General features: G+C 58.0%; 1 protein-coding gene across 5 annotated transcripts in view; it reads left to right on the top strand.

Moving 5' to 3' along the window:
* Positions 1–205: 205 nt before the first annotated feature.
* Positions 206–15619, top strand: part of IGSF9B (immunoglobulin superfamily member 9B) — a 50571-nt gene continuing 35157 nt past the window's right edge. For 3 of the 5 annotated variants that reach the window (XR_015552771.1, XR_015552770.1, XM_087433942.1), the window contains exons 1-3: positions 206–442; positions 11068–11265; positions 13098–13244. Coding sequence is in view for 3 of the 5 variants with exons in the window: in XM_087433942.1 (XP_087290068.1) it covers positions 379–442; positions 11068–11265; positions 13098–13244 (409 nt within the window). In the remaining 2 variants the exon portion in view is untranslated. The remainder of the gene's footprint in view (positions 443–11067; positions 11266–13097; positions 13245–15619) is intronic. The other 2 variants (XM_004438491.3, XM_014793756.2) reach the window with 1 other exon arrangement.

Genomic DNA, 15619 nt, shown 5'->3' with positions numbered 1-15619 from the left:
TTCAACGCACCTTGAAATGGGCTCGCCGCCTTCGCGCCGCGACGGGCAGATATCCAAGCCAATCGGCCTCCAGGCTTGTGGGCAGTGTCCAATGGGCGGGCGGCGGGGGCGGTCCCAGAGGCCCGGCCCGGCTAGGCTTCACCGTGGAGCTGGCTGCGCTCCGCCCGGGCTAGTAGTGCAGGTGCCGCTGCGCCGGGGCCGGGGGCTGCGCGCCGAGCCGAGCCGAGACGCCGAGGGATGGAGAGCCGGCAGCCGGAGCTGCAGGAGCACCGGCGCGGGGCGTAGGCGGGCGCGGGCAGGCGCTCGGGCGCGAGAAGTGTGCGGGCGCAGGAGCACTTTGCAATAGGATGAGGCTCTTGGCTGGCGCGCGGTAGTACTATGATTTGGTATGTGGCCACTTTGATAGCAAGTGTGATCAGCACCCGAGGTCTCGCGGCTCAAGGTGAGTTGAAGTGCAGCGTTCCTCCTCTGCCCCTCCCCGGCGCTCTCAGCCCCTTCCTCCCCGCCTCGGGCTCCCCGGCCCCGCCGAGCGCCGCGCCTTTCCGCGGGCTCGGCTCGGGCTCGGGCCAGGCGCGCTCCGGCGCACTGCCCGAGAGGGCCTGGGGTCGCGGGCCGGAGGGGCCGGGCGGAAGGGGGCCTGAGGCTACAGGCTGCAGGGCACTCGGAAAAGGATGCCTTGGGATCGGGGTCGACTTCGACCACCCTCTGCCCTAGGGCTTCTCACCCGCGTGCCGAGCCCGGTGTCCTTTGCCAGAGCAGCAGCCTCCTTGAGTGCTGGGGAGTCAGCGGCTTTCCTAACTCTGGCTGCCGGGGAGTTTGCGGCTCTTCGGGCAGGCTGCAGCACGCTCGAGGTCGGCGCAACGCCACCGCTCCGTAGACGAGCCCTTGCAGGGAGGCGCGACCCAGAGCCTTGGGACTCTAGGCACCCACGGCTAAGGGACAGGGTTTCGGCCCTGCGGGCACCCACCGCTCCAGCTTGCGCCCTTCCTGACCACACATCTTGGCAGCTGGAGGTCGGATCCTCTTCGCAGGGCGGGGGCACACGAAGCCCCAAGAGAGGAGAAGAGCTGGTTAAGGGCGGGGGTCCCTCAGCGGGCTCCGAGGAGCGTCCTCCTTTGGCTTGCCCTGCCGGGCGCCGGCGCCTGTCTTAGCCGCACCTGGGCCCCGGCCAGGCAAAAGTTCCCCGGGAGCGCGCCGCAGCCGGGCCGACCCCACGCCGCCCTCCCAGGCTGCGAGCTGGCCGGGGGCGAGGGCGTCGGGGGAGGAGGTTCCCCACTGCTGCATCTGGGAGCGGAGCTAGGTTTTCCTCTATCTTTTTAACCCGTTTGATCTGGGAAGAAGCAAGAGGGAAGCCAGCGAGTTGGGTGATGCGTGCGTAAGCGCGCGGGCTTTTGCTTTGGAGACGGGCAAGGCGACCTGCAAGCCTCTGGGTGGCAGCCCCGGCTCTCGGCCCTTGTATGGAAGTAGGAGCGGAGCCTGGAGGGTGCCAGGATTCTAAGCTCACGGTTCTCAGCGCGCAGACACGACCCAGCTGCGGGCAAGTTCACAGAGCGGTGAGGAGATGGCTGCGGGAGAGAACCGGTCGGTGGGTGGAAGTCAGTAGGGAGGACCCGCCGAGGAGAGAACCCACTCCCGGCGGTGCTGCGGCAGCAGGGGTCGGCAGGAGGCGCCTTTCGCGGGGTCTTCTCTTTGCCTTGTCTGGGGGTGTGGAGGAGGAGGGGGAAGTGATTTGAGAAAGTTTCTGGGATGGACTGTGTCTCCCATGCTATTTGAGGGGTCTGAAAATAGAACCAGAGGAGGGCGAAGGGAAGGGTGATTTTGTTAAATGATACCTTGTTGACTTGGACGGTTTTAAACCTCTCCATTTGTAAGATGGGAAAACTGAGGCCAGGGAGACACGGGGATGGGTGTGAGGTGGGTCGAGTTGTGTTGAGAATCTGTCTCCAGCCTCAGTCTCCTCCTTTCCCCTATTTCCCTGTAGTCTTCCAATGCCCTGGTCCTCCTCCCCTTTGGTATGTTCCTGCTGTGGGACTGTCGCTGAAAGCACAAAAGGATGTGCTGGGATCTTTGAATAAAAAAGAGACACTGAAGCGTGGCTCTGAAATAGCCTTCAAACCTGAGAAGGCAGGGTGAGGGGAGTTTAAGCACAGAGTAAAGGAGAGTGGGTTTATCTTGCAGACACGCAGTGGCCAGACAGAAGGAAGGACTTCCCAACATTGAAGGTTGTTGGGCATGAAGTTTATGGCTTCTTTCTGGGTGTGGAGAGGTCCTTCTGTCTGGGGTGGCTTGCCGTGCACCCCTGCCTCCACCTGCTGTTGGTCTTGGGATCTTTTTAGCCTAAGGAGGCTCTGTGTGTGGTGGTGAAGGACCCAGGACTAGAGTGAGATGACCTGGATTCAAATCCTGGCTCTACCACTTGCTGGCCCTGTGACCTTGGGCAAGTTGCTCGCTCTCTCTAAATGTCACTTGCCTCAATGGAATATGGGATTAAAGGTATGAGCTTGTAAGATTTTGTTTGTGAACATTGTTGCTATAAAGAAATGAGTGACTACCTGTTATATAGTAAGTGCTCAATAAGTGTTAACATTATTATTATTATAACTTGAATATCTGTGGAGTTCCAAGCCCCTTCTCAATTTCTTTCCCTTGGGCCATTCAGGGCAGTGGTAGCTGGGAGTGTCTAGGGGAACGGTTCAGAAAGCTGACTGTCAGGAACCAAGAACTCTTTCACGACTGACCTGGTCTGGGGAGACCCTCTTGTCCCCCTGCATCCCAGAGATTGTGTGGAGGGCCTGCAGGCCTCAGGGTTGCTTGGAAGTCCTTTGAAAGATCTGCAAAACTGGAGTTTTGTCAGTGGCCAGAGGCTTGTGGGAAGAATGCAGGGAGCCCAGGAGGCAAACAGCTCATAGCATCACAGCCTCTGGAGGGGGGCGGGGGAGGGGGAGTGCTGTGTGTCAGGCGCCTGCTTGCATGAGAAATACCAGCCAGTGTTCAAATGCGGCTGTGTGTGAGAGCTCAGCTGTCCTCCGACTGGCAGAGGTGACTTCCGGGGAGATTCCTGAGGGGGAGGGACTTGGAGATGCCGCTCTTAGGGTTTGGCTGAAGCAGGGGCTGCTCTAGCAGAGGGGTGAAAGGGGACAGCCCCCTCAGGTGGTGTCAGTTGGGACAGAGGTAGGGATGGGCTCCCCCTTCTGGCTTTAATCATGCGTGTCTGGGAGGCGGGTGAGGTCAGTGGAGAGGTTGGGGAGGGTTTGCAGAACAGAGAGGCTAGAGAGGTATCTGGAGCCTGGAAGATGGTGATTGGAATCTCAGCATCCCAAATATTTGCTGAGCAAGCTTTGGGGAGGACCCTGGGCCATACTTGGCTGACTCTGAGCCTCATAGGGGAGGGAAGTCTGGGCCTTTATTCCCAAGGCTGCCTCCTCCTGTCTGTTACATGTTCTGTGCTTGGATTATCCCTGACTACAGAGTCCCCAAATAAAGTGGGGTTCTGACTCAGATTCTGGTAGTAGCTGGCCCAGTGCCCTCTACTCTTTGCCTGGCCTTGCCCCCTGCTTCTTCCCTTTGGCACTGAGGGTGGGAGGGAGGAGGCTTAGACTGGAGGCTGCCAGCAAGACCTCATGGGCAGCCCATCAGCTGAAAAGGGCTTAGCTCAGGAAGTGGCCAAGTGGTGTGCGTGTGTGTGCGCGCACGCGCGTGCGCGCGCGTTGCCAGCACACACACCCTGGAGGCAGGGGTGTGTCTGGCAGCATGCACCCTGGGAGAAGCTGAGCAGGGGATGTGTCAGAAGGGGCCTGGCAGAGGGATAGTGGGAAGAATCAGCTTTCAGCTGCTAGCCTGAGGCCCTACATGTGCTGAACTTGGAGTTGTCAGTCCCAGAGCTGGGTGCTTTCCTGTTTGTGGCTCTGAGACAGAAAGCTGGGATCTGGTTACCCAAGGAGCAGAGGCTGCCTCTTAGGGAGATGCTGAAGCCCAGCGTCTCTGCCTCTGTTCCGGCCCCTGGCACTGGCTCTCCTGCTGCCTGCTTTTTCTCTCTCCCCTCTGCGCCCCCCCCACCCCCGCCCCGCCACCGTGCGGCTCTGCTGCTCTCTCTTCTCCCTTGGACCTCTCTTCCTCAGGCCTGCCTCTCACGGCCTTCCTGTGTGCTGTGCTGAGGGAGTGAAGGCCGGGGCAGAAGCCCCAAAGGAGGCAAGGCCTGAGATTTCACACCTGACTTTTCTCCATGAAAGTCTCCTCCCTCCCCCACACGTGTGTGGCCTCCTGGGGCTGAGGCGCGGGTCTCAGGGGAGCAGTGCTCTTCTGTCTGCTCCGTGGGTTGGGACCTGTCTTGCAGAGTGGATCTGAGTTGTGAAGAGAGCTATGATGGGTGCGTGCTGTCTAGAGGTGTGTGCACATGCCTGTATGTGCATGTGCCTGCCTATATGTATGTGCACTTGTGTTTGTGTGTGCACATGTAGAATGCAGCAGGACAGGGGACAGTGAATGTCCAGGCACGAGGTGGGGGTCACTCCTGTCTGAGTGCCGTAGGTGGCAGGAAGACTCGACTCAGAGCTGATGCCTTGCTTTCCTCATGCCCCGCTCTGCACCTGCGTCCAGGCAGCCCAGAAGTCCCAAAGTTGGACGCTCAGCCCAGGGGCTGGGTTGAAGGATGTCTGTGGTCCCGAGAAGAAGCCTAAGTGGGAGAACAAACCCAGGCTGAACTCCCAGGGATGTAGAAATTGGTCTGTGTCACTAAGGCGGGCTCTGGTATCAGGTGCCAGCACACTCCAGAGTGAAGGGGCTGAGTCCCTGGGGAGATGGGAGAGGGTGCTGGGGTTGCAGAGGCAGCTTGTAGCCTAGCCCCCTCGGGGGGGGGCACTGCCCGTGGATGTGAGCCCTGTCTGCTGGAGGCAGCTGACCTATTTTTCTGAGGAATCTTCAGCTTTTGTATTCTCTCTCGCGTGAATAGGCAGGAGACTGGTGGGCAGAGCTGGGGCCTCCATAAGGGTTTGGAGAACAATTCCATGTGGGCCAAGGCTTTCAGGAGACCCCGCACCCGCAGCCCAACTGTCCTGAGAGGAGAGGGGACTGGGATAGTCCCCTCAGCCTGTCCTTCCAGCCCCTGCTCTCCCACCCTCTTACCTCCCTCCTGGGGACAGGCATCCACCGAGATGGTCTGTGGCAGACAGCTTGCACACAGGCTCGTCTTCACAAATTGGATGAGATGAGCCACTGTCCTCATTTTATGGCCTCAGAGTAGGGAATGCTGACACTTCACTGTGAGTAAATATGGCCTTCAATTTCCCACTTACTTATCGTGTTGACCTGGCACCTTATCTGAGGAATGTGGCCTGGTGGTGCCCTCACCTGGCTCGTGTGCACTTGGTCGGCATGAGCTTGCAGGGTGCAGGCCCCTGCCCAGCTGCTGGGGAGATGGTGGGTGGGGTGTGGCTTTGCCTTTCTGCTGAGGAGCCATTAAAGGAGCAGAGCGGAGGTTGAATTACTGACAGCTTCCTGTCAGTGGCTCACGGGGAAAGGGCTCTTGGAAATACAATCCAGCCAAGAGCAAATTAAGGTTGCTAATAGCATCGCTACCTCAGGGGCTGCTGGGGGGAGCCCAGCCGAGAGGGTTAGGGAGGAGAGGCACCCACAGGAGGAAGGAGGCCTGCATTCCTGCCCCTCCCTCCCCAAGGCCTTGCTGTTCAGAAGATGGGACAGTTCCTGACTAGGGCCAGTCTGGGCTCACCTGACCTCTGACTTCCGACCCTGAGAGGTTTGATGGGGAGTAGGGGCTGGAGGGCTGTGAGGACACTGATAGGGAGACCATAAAAGGTGGGGACTTCTCTGAGGACCTGCCTAGGCTGGGTGTAGGGGGTCCTTGCTGGAGGCAGAATGATGTCCAGATGACCTCCTGCCCACCTGCCTTCTGGAAGGAGAACAAGGACACAGTCTGGTGTTTTGACACAGGCCTCTTCTCCATCTCACATGTTCGAGCGCTCTTAGCTTTGCTTTGGGGAGTGGGGAGTCTGTCCTCTGCCTTCCTCGTGCCATCCCTCTGGGGGTGTACCTCCGTGGGAGGCTCCGTGGGAGCCTGAGTTGCCCACTTCCTGGAATCTCCTGGAGCCTCCTGGCTTGTCAAGGAGAGATTTGGGGACTATTGGGGGCTGTGCCTTTTTTGGACTCAGCAGGGATTATTTTTAGGCTGGCAGATGGAGGTGGCGGTGGCTGTCACTGGTATTATTAGACAACAGGCCTCTGGTTTGGGAGTCTGGTGCCCAGAGGAGGAGAAGGGGGTGGAGGAGGGGGAGGGGGAGGAAGAGGAAGAGCAAGAGGAAGAGGAAGAGGAGGATCTGGTAAGGACTTGTATTCATGAGCTACAGAGGCTGGTGCTCACCCCGTGGTCTTCCCTTACCACAGCTGCTGCCAGACCCAGCCAGAGGCTCCTGGGCCTCAAGCAGAGTGACGCTCAGTCCAGAGCCAGCCAGAGATGGCCAGCTGCCTTCTGAGACAGGCCTGCCCTGTCATCCTTCTCTGGTCCTGGGCTGCAGGGGCCTGGCTGTCAGAACCTGCGCAGAGCGTGCAGGGAGAAGGGCTGACCTCTGTTTCTGGGGACAGTGGGGGAGAGGCCTTGGTGCCTGGGCCTGTGGCTGGCAGGGTGATGGGAATTACTGTGGGCAGCTGGATTGTGACTCCCCCACCTGCTCCGTGAGTGACTTGGCTGAGCCGGGTGGCCTCCCAGTCTGCTCATTTGTGAAATGGAGGTGGTCGTACCTCTGGCAGCTGGGCACTGTGGGCATTAAATGGAATTTGTGCCACATGCCCAGCACCGAGCCTGGGTGTGGTAGGTGTTTAGAGGAAGTTAGCTTTGGCTGGCAGCTGAGCTCTCCCTGCCTTGGCACCTAGGCCTCCTGGTGTTGAGAGTGTTTCCGTCCTGCCCTGCCCTGGTGGAAGAGCTGTAGGTGGTGAGTGTCGGGCACGAGCCTGTGCCAGGCTCTGGATGCCTTGTGTTCTTGCCCACAGGGGATCCAGTGGCAGCCCTGGACTCAGCTGCCTGCTGGGTACCACATGGCCCAGAGAGCAGGAGGTTTGTACCCTATGGGCTTCCCAAAAGGTCAGCCAGACTGCAGGCGGACCTCACTCTCCTTTGCCCTCTGGCTTCCCTTCCCCACTGTGGTTAAAACTACCCAAACTGAGTTGGGCAGAGCCCCAAGGTGCAGGTTTGCTGGGCTCAGGTACTGCTGCTCCTGCCTTCTTGACAAGGGCATGAGAGATCCAGGGCGCCTCGCAGCCTCCTGCCGTCCTCACCTCTGCCAATGCCAGCTTCCCTCTGAGGGTGCAGCCTTGTCGCTTTGGGCTGCCATGATGGTGGAAGGTCTGGGGGTCCCTCCCCCTCTTGCAGCCCCTCCCCACCTCAGGTCACTACCCATCCTTCTCTTCCCCCCCTTTCTTCCCCTCCCTTCTCCCTCCCCCCTTCCTTCCTGCTCACTGCAGAACCAGTGGGCGTTGCCCCAGCCAGTCCTGCCGGGGAGAAGCCTGCCTGCTCCCTGAAGGAACAGCCTGAGCTCCGTCCCCCTCCTGGTTCTGGGTCCTTTGAATGCCTGTGTCTCTGTGGCTGAGTCCTCTGTATCCCTGAGTTCTCTCACTTGCCCTGGGCTGGGCTCTGCCTGCATCCTGTTTGCGTTGTGCCCATCTCGGTGTCTCTCTCCTTCCTTGCTTCTTGAATCTCTTTCATTCTTCCATTAGGGTTTGGTGTCCTCTGAGGTTTGAGTTTATCTCTCTCCTCCATCAAGCCCCTCTTCCTTCTTTACTGCCAGTCTAGTTACTTTTTTTTTTTTTTGCTTTGAGCCTTTCTGGAGAAAGTGTTTTATTAGACATGCTTTGGCTCTGAAAGGCTCAGGCTTAGGGAAAAGCGCTTGTGGGTGATGGGGTGAGAGAACGCACTGTGTGTGTGTGGTGAAGAGATGAGGAAAGCTGGTAAATATTTTAGGGTTCAGAAAGCCAGGAGGGCTGGACTGAGTGTGGAGGCTGGCCAGCTCCCAGCCCTCTGCTGTCCTCTTGGGCAGCTCTGGCTCTCTTTGCCTTGCTTATCATCTCTGGGACGCTTATCTCACTGTGTCCTCTCTCCAGCTCCTTGTTCCTGGTGGAAAAGGTCCTTGAGAAGAGATGTGGGGTGGGGCTGACTGTCTTGGGGTGGGCCTTGGGTTGGGTGCTCAGCCCTGAGCCCAGGGGCAGGCTGGGGGTGTGGTTGGAAACCTGGAGCCAGCGCCAGTGCTGGGAAGGTGTGAAAGAGGCTGCCTCATTGCCATGCAGGGAGAATGAGGCAGCGCTAGGTGCAAATGAGCAGCCAGCACTGTGGGAACCCATGTCAGAGCCAACCCACCTCCTGGCATTGCCCCCCAGAGCCCTCAACCCCAGCAGCCAGAGCGCTCCTGAGCTGAGCTTCACTGTTAGAGGTGGGCAACTGCCGTTTCCGGCCCCTCTTCCTCCTGTCCTAGGCTCTAGGGCCAGAGCCCTGGGAAGGAGCTCCCTTCTGTGGACAACCTCTGTCCCCCACTGGGTAACCCAGCCCTCGGGAATAACTCCCTCCTCTTCCCCCAGGCTCTTGTATATCCTCTTTTCATCTCCAAAGCCTGAGCTGCACACTTACATGTGCACACACACACTCATACGCACAGACACACACACTCTCACATGCACAATCTGCATGCACACACTCACACACGTCATTTTGTTAAGAGCTATTCTCACGCACACATTGCACACACGCGCGCGCACACACACACACGTTGCTTCCCCTGCTCACTCATGGTGCCCGGTTTGCCCATTCCTCCTTGGTCCAGGATCAGCCTTTGTGTTCCCGGACGCTGGGAGGCAGGCTCTGTCCCTATCTGGGTGCCCCTGGGGTTGTGGGGGTGACTCCTGCTGCAGCTGGGCTCTCTCTGTGCTTTCCCTGAGGGGCTGGAATTCAAACTTAGACTGAAGCAAGGTTGGGGGTGGGGGACTGGGAAACCTGCTGGGGCCTCAGGCAGGTGAGTGCAACACTCTGCTCTGCTCCAAAAATACTCTGTGATCTTAGCTCTTTCTCTAGAAAACAGTGATGTCACCCATAGCCAATCAGCTTCTGGAAGGGTTGCCTCCTCCTCCTTCCGCAACTTGCAGGGAGGAGAGGGAGAGGGGGAGGGGAGGGAGAGAAGGAGAGACGCACAGAGACACACAGACAACATACAGACAGGCATGGAGAGAGATGCAGACACAAATGCTCAAGCTCACAGAGAAAGAGGTCCACATAGAAAAGCAGGCAAACCCCTTCCCCTTGCACAGCGGACAGAGATGCACGTATCCTCCAACACACACACACCCCCATGCACACAGGCGCGCACAGGCATACACGCGTGCATGCTGATAGAGACGTAGAAACAGAGAGAGACAAGCAAGTGGACAGAATTCTCACATAGAGTGGGAGCTAGAGAGAAGGAGACAGAGAGACACAGAGACATGGAGAAGGAGCAGGAGAGAGAGAGAGAGAGACATATAGGAGAGAGGGAGAGAAAGAGAAGCAGAGAGACACACGGAGAGAGACAGGGAGAGAAAGACTCAGAGACAGGAAAGAGAGACAGAGACAAGAGAAGGAGACACGTAGGAGCACACAGGGGTCAGAGATGCAGTAAGAGATGCAGAGGCACCCCGACAGACAGACAGACACACAGGGGCTGCTCTCCTGGGCATCCTCTCTATGGTGTAGTGGGAGGGCCCAGGGGCTCCCTGGCTTTGAGCCACACCCAAGAGCCGCTGTCCTCGGTGCTGCCTGGAGAGCCCAGCAGGGACCTAAGGGGAGGCGGTGGGGATGGGGAAAGCTGTGGTCCAGCCTTGGGGTTGTGTTGGGTGGTGGGAGGGAAGGCAGGAGGGAGAGACTTCCCCAGCTGTCCTTTTCACTGGGAAAGAAGCTGGACAAGGTGACTTTGTGGGCATAGAGGCCTGGCATGGGAGTGAGGAGTGTCAGGCTGGAGGTGGGGGCTGCATGCCTAATTTAGGGGCTCAGGAGCTGGCTGCTGACGCGTGTGAAGCCATGCCTGGGTTAGCTTCTCAACTGTGTCCTCCACTTTGGGGCTGGGGCTGGGAATGGATGTCTCCTGCTATGTCCCCCTCCCCTGCCAGGAGGCTGGGTGCACCTTATCTAGTCATATGCTTTGTCCTCCCCCTTAGCTGGCTGAGGTTGGCAGCCCCAGGGTCCCCCTCCTCTGTCCCCAGCATCCTGCTCTCCTAATGATGATGTCTGAGGCTTCTCAGTCTGATAGGTTTGGGGCTTGGAAATGGGAGGGCTGGAGGCCCCTCCCACTCTCCCCTCTGCAGAAGATGGATTAGGAGGAGTGGCCTGGAGAGGCCAGCTCAGGCCTGTGGGGCTTTCCCTCTGGTGTTGCCATGAGCAGCCTCTGCTTGGCTTGTTAGGGATTCCCCTGCTCCCGCATGGAGTACTCTTGTTTTGTGCTGTGAACCTCAGGCTGAGCTGGGGGTGGGGCATAGGAGGATGGCTGGCTCTGCGCCTCCTACCAGACTCTGATGGAAGCTTCCTGGTGCAGGGAGACATTCCATGTTTACCCTTGGCTGCAGCAGGCCCCAGCCATTGTCTCCACAGAGAGGCTGAGGCCCCTCCACCTTCTTGGTGGCCAGACTCTTTAGAATTTGGGGGGACATTAAAGGGGGAGGGTACAGTCATGGCTCTGCTCTTTGGCATTGGGGAGGGAAGGTGTGGTTTGTGGGACTGAAGGGAACTGCTTCTCTTTCTCTTCACCTGTCCCTCTCTCCCTCAGGTTCCTAGATACCGACCCCCAGGGCTGTGGGAGGTGTGAGCCCCCAGGGCTGTGGGAGGTGTGAGCCCCCAGGGCTGTGGGAGGTGTGAGCCGGGTGGGGGAGGTGTGGCAGTACACTGGTGACCCTCTGGGGGAGGGGGTGAGCTCCTCTTCAGGAGGAGGGCTGGGGGGCAGCTGGCCTGGTGGAGGAGGAGGGGGGTGCCCCTGCGGCCGCCAGGGCAGGATCTCCTTGTCATCTCCTTTTCTGCATCCCCCCATCCCCAATTCGCTGTCCCATTAGGTGCCCACGGCCTGCGAGAGGAGCCCGAGTTTGTGACTGCGAGAGCCGGTGAGAGCGTGGTCCTGCGATGCGACGTGATCCACCCGGTGACGGGACAGCCCCCGCCCTATGTGGTGGAGTGGTTCAAGTTTGGGGTGCCCATCCCTATCTTCATCAAGTTTGGCTACTATCCCCCCCATGTGGACCCTGAGTATGCAGGTGAGGTGCGGGCCACAGGGCTCCCCCGCACTGTTTCCCTCCTTGGTTTTGGCGAGGCTGTCTCTTCCAGCCTGGGCCTTCTGGGCTCTCACTGGCTGCTGGTCGTGGTCCTGTTCCTCCTGCCTTTATCTCTGTTGTCTCCTATCTTTTCTGACTGGTCTGTTATCTCTGTTTTCCACAGTCTCTGCCTCTTTCCTTCCATCCTTTGGACTCCGGTAGGTTTTAATTAAGTGGTGGGGAGGAGAGGGAAGAGGAGGTGATGCAGACATGAAGCCCTCCTAAACAACACAGCCCAAGGTGCACAGGGGGCAGAGGCAGGGGTGAGAGCTGCGGAAGCCTGGAGAGAAGGGCTGGGCGGAGGGAGCTGAGTCACAGGCCTGCACCCGGGGCCAGGCTGCCAGCAGCAGCTGCAGGGTTTGCTCTGTCTGCCTTCACCCACTCCTTCCCTTTGGCTCTAAAGCTGGGGCCTCATCCCATCCCTGAGTGTCAGTGAGTGTCTCAGCCAGGCTGTACCGCTGGCGGCACCTGCTCTTTGCCTCCTGTGCCACTCCAGCCCCCTCCTCCTGGTTGGCGGTGTCTTGTTCTGCAATTACTCCTGCTAGCAGAGGCCTCCCTGAGAGTCCCTGCCAGCGCCTGCCCGCCAGCCTGCAGGGAGAAGGGTGTGGTACGTGTGTGAGTGTGTGTGTGTGTGTGTGAGGTGTGCGAGTGAGTGTGCACGTGTGTGTGCATGTGAGTGTGTGTGTGTGTGTTTGTGTTGGGGTTTAAAAGAAGAGAGTAAGCTGGCAGGACCCTGCTTTTGTCTTTACTTGTGGCTTCTGAGGTCTGAATTGCAGTTCTCTCAGAAAGCTTCCATTTCTGCCTCTCTCTCTCCCTGTCCCCTCTCCCTCTCTCCCTCCTGTGTCTGTGGTTGGTTTGGATAGTCTGGTTGGTTTTGATAGTCTGGTTTTTAGGCAGATAGCCAGTGTGGAGACAAGGGGGAAAGCAGAGGAGGGGGTGAGGGGTGGGCTGAGGTGGGGGTGAGGGTGAGGACCTGAGGGCAGCTCCCATCCCCCTCATGGAGGAGGGAGAGGTCCTCTCCATTCTGCTTGGCTCCTGCTGTGGCTCTTACCTTCTCATCCCATGAGGGAGACAAAGCCGGCCTCCTTGTGGGGGGAGGATGAAGTTAGGGCTGGTAGCTTTGGGGTCTTTGCTCTGCGTGCCAGCCCTTTCCTCATTCTCCGGCTTATAGGCCCTGGCCTCTCAACTCCTGGGGGTGCTGGGCTCTGGCTCAATGGGGATGACGGGTCCCCAGCCTGCCTTCCCTCTGCCCTACCATAGGGAAGACAGACAGAGAGGGTGCTGGGTGTGCGGACCCAGCTGGGACAGGAGTGTCACTCAGCCTAAATGGAGGTCCAGGGCCCTGCCTGAGACTCCCTACCTCATTCTCTACTGTCCACTCTTCTCTCTTCTTCCTTCCCTCCCTCTCTCTCTCTCTCTCCCCTTGGGGCTGTAGTCCTCACGCCTTTCCTTTGTCCCAGGAGATCTGCTGGAGGATGGGCGTGTTCTGAGGAACAGAGGCTCTTCTCAGTGCAGACAGAGTGGCCGCTGCAGCTGGGACGGGGCCAGTGAGGCTGGAGGGCTGGGGATGGAGGGTGGCTCCATGGCCCAGGCTTTATGCCTTTTCCTTTGCCACCTGCTGCTGGAGGTTGGTGCCAGCTGTCACTTTGGGGCCCTGCTGTGGGAAATGGTCTGAAGCTTACCTCGGGTCCTCTCCCTTTGGCTGGAGTGGGGAGTGTTGAGTGGCTGGCCTCGCCCTGATGGCCTCTGGGGCTTTTGTCCACTCTGCCCCCCAGGCCGGGCGAGTCTTCATGATAAAGCATCCCTGCGACTGGAGCAGGTTCGCTCTGAGGACCAGGGCTGGTACGAGTGCAAAGTGCTCATGCTGGACCAGCAGTATGACACCTTCCACAACGGCAGTTGGGTGCACCTCACCATCAACGGTGCGTACGGGCCCTTCCCGGGGAGGGTGCCCTGGGGAGACTGCTCTCTGAGGGCCTGCTCTAGGGGGAGCCTCTTTCTTGACTGCACCCCATCCCTGCTCTGAATCCCTGCTGCAAAGAGGAGCCTCAGTGCGGTTGGGCTCCATTAGATATCAGCTCCCCACTACTGCGCCCCTCAGTTGTCTCCCTAGAGCCTCTGGGCTCAGAGGGGGTGCACAGGAGCAGCTCCCTACAGCTCCCTGGGCATGAGGCAGGGCTTTTCTGTGGATGGTGGTGTCACAGTTCCTTAGAGGGAGGTAGGAATCTGGTTCTTGAAACCAGGAGGGGTGAGGCTTTGTGGAGGCCAAATTGGTAACTGCTGGCATTGTTTCCCAGCCTTGGGAAGACCCTGCCAGCCCAGGACATGCCTTCCCGCTCTCCAGTGAAATTCCTGGAGTCCACCATTACAGTCTTCCTTTTTGGGTTAATATTTTGGTTCCTTGTTAGATGTATTCCTTGTCTGAGTAATAGGTATCAAGGGTCTGTCGTATGCCCAGCCCTCGCTAGATGGGGAGACATGAGCACACCCAGACATGGTCTCCGCTGTGCTAGGTTTACAGTCTCATCCGGCCTGGGAGTCCTGGGAAGAGTCAGTGTTCATGGCTGTCAGTGGTTAATAGCTCAGGTCAAGTGAGTTGTGCTGTGTGGTGATGCTTTTCGAGTGTCTGGGCAGCGGCATGGAAGCCCTTCGCGGAGGCTGCAGGTGAATTTGCCCAGTTCCCAGTGTTGGCCTAGGCTGGGCCCTCGAAGTCTCCCCGGACAGAGAGTCCCCCCATGTCTCTGGAAGCCCTTACTTGGGAGGAGATACTGTGGAGGAGCCAGGAGAAGCTGGAACCATGGAGAAAATTTGAAGGAGTGTGGTTTTCATAGTGGGAGGGGAGCAGGGCTTTGTGTTCTGTTTTCTTTTTCTGGCCAGATCCTTATTCTTCTTTATTTAATTTATGACAAAATGTGTTTGGCCACTGCCATGTCGCAGACCCTCTGCTGTGACTGAGGGCTCTGCCGCGTGTGTGCTTTGGGTGCCCCACACAGCCTGGATCCTCGTGGTTCGATACCTGCGGCTGTAGGTGCTGTGCTCGGGAGAGAGGCATCGATGTTGTTCCTGGCTTGGGAGCTTCTCGCAGTATTGTTCTGCCTGGAAGGACTGCTCTATCTGCCCTCCCTTGTGGGGTTGGGTCATTCCTCCCAGGGGCTGGGTCAGACTGTGTTCCTTTTGGCTTGAGAACCTAGCCAGGGGCCTGGAGGAGCAGAGTGTTTTAGCCCGAGCACTGGCCTCTGGGAAAAGCAAACAGAGCTGTGGCCCTTGGTGAGTGTTGTCCAGGCGCCTGACCTGTCAGATGTAGTCGGCTCCTGTCAATCAGGCCTGGGCGGGAGACTGGTTGGAGGCTTATTTTAAGTCTTGGGCTGTCCCCCCACCTGGCAGCTTTTGAGTCACCTCCTATTGATACCAGCTGCTGTGTGCGCTGGGAATGAAAACTCATCTTAATATTAGCCCAAGCAAAACATCATTAGGGAGCAAACCTGCTGCTGAGAGCTTCGCTGACTGCACCCCGAGCCAAGAGCCCCGCCTGCCTTCCTTCTCTCTCGTGCCCTTCCTAACCAGGGCTGGCATCGCCTCCAAGCGCCACCTCCTTTCCTTTCGCATCATCCTGCTGGTGTCCTTTTGAGCGATCTGAGACATCAGGTGTTCAGTGAACACTCATGTGACGGGAAAGTGGAATTCAGCTTGGCAGCGTGTGTTCTATTACATCTTTCTCTTAGTTTGCACGAGTAGGAGTTGATTCTTTGGGAATTCCTAGTTGCTTAGAGTGGAATGAGCGTGGAACCAGACCCTGAAAAGACTTGGTTTATTTCGGGAATCCACTGCATATTAGCTGTGTGATCCTGGACAGCCTCTGTCACCTCTCAGACTCCGGTTTTCTCAGTTACCAAGAACAACGGCTCTTTGCAGGGCTGTTGTGAGGATTAAGTGGAATGCTGTGTGAGAAAGCATCTTGCAAAGTGTCTGGAACATTGATTGCATGTGGGTAATTGTGTGTAAGATGCTGGCCATCCTCCTTCTCAAGAGAGAAGAAAGATGAAATCAGATGGAAATGGACCAGCAGGGATGTAGTAACGCAGGAAGGACCTTAGGCTGGAAGGTGCAGGGGACTGTGGGAGTTTGAAAGTCCTTGTGAATCCACCAGTAATTATACATTCAAAATGCATTCTTGAATGTCTTCTCTGCAGCAGGCTCAGGGGATACAGCAGTGGGCACGACCTATACCCAGCTCCCAAGGAGACTTCAAGAGGCCGTTATGTCCAGAGACAATTGCAATATGGGGTTTGGGAGCACA

This window comes from Ceratotherium simum, chromosome 7 (genome assembly GCF_057802395.1).
Source record: "Ceratotherium simum simum isolate JZ-2026a chromosome 7, ASM5780239v1, whole genome shotgun sequence".
Classification (NCBI taxonomy): Eukaryota; Metazoa; Chordata; class Mammalia; order Perissodactyla; family Rhinocerotidae; genus Ceratotherium; species Ceratotherium simum.
Note: the sequence above shows the minus strand (reverse complement) of the source record. Positions and strands in the feature narration are given on the sequence as shown.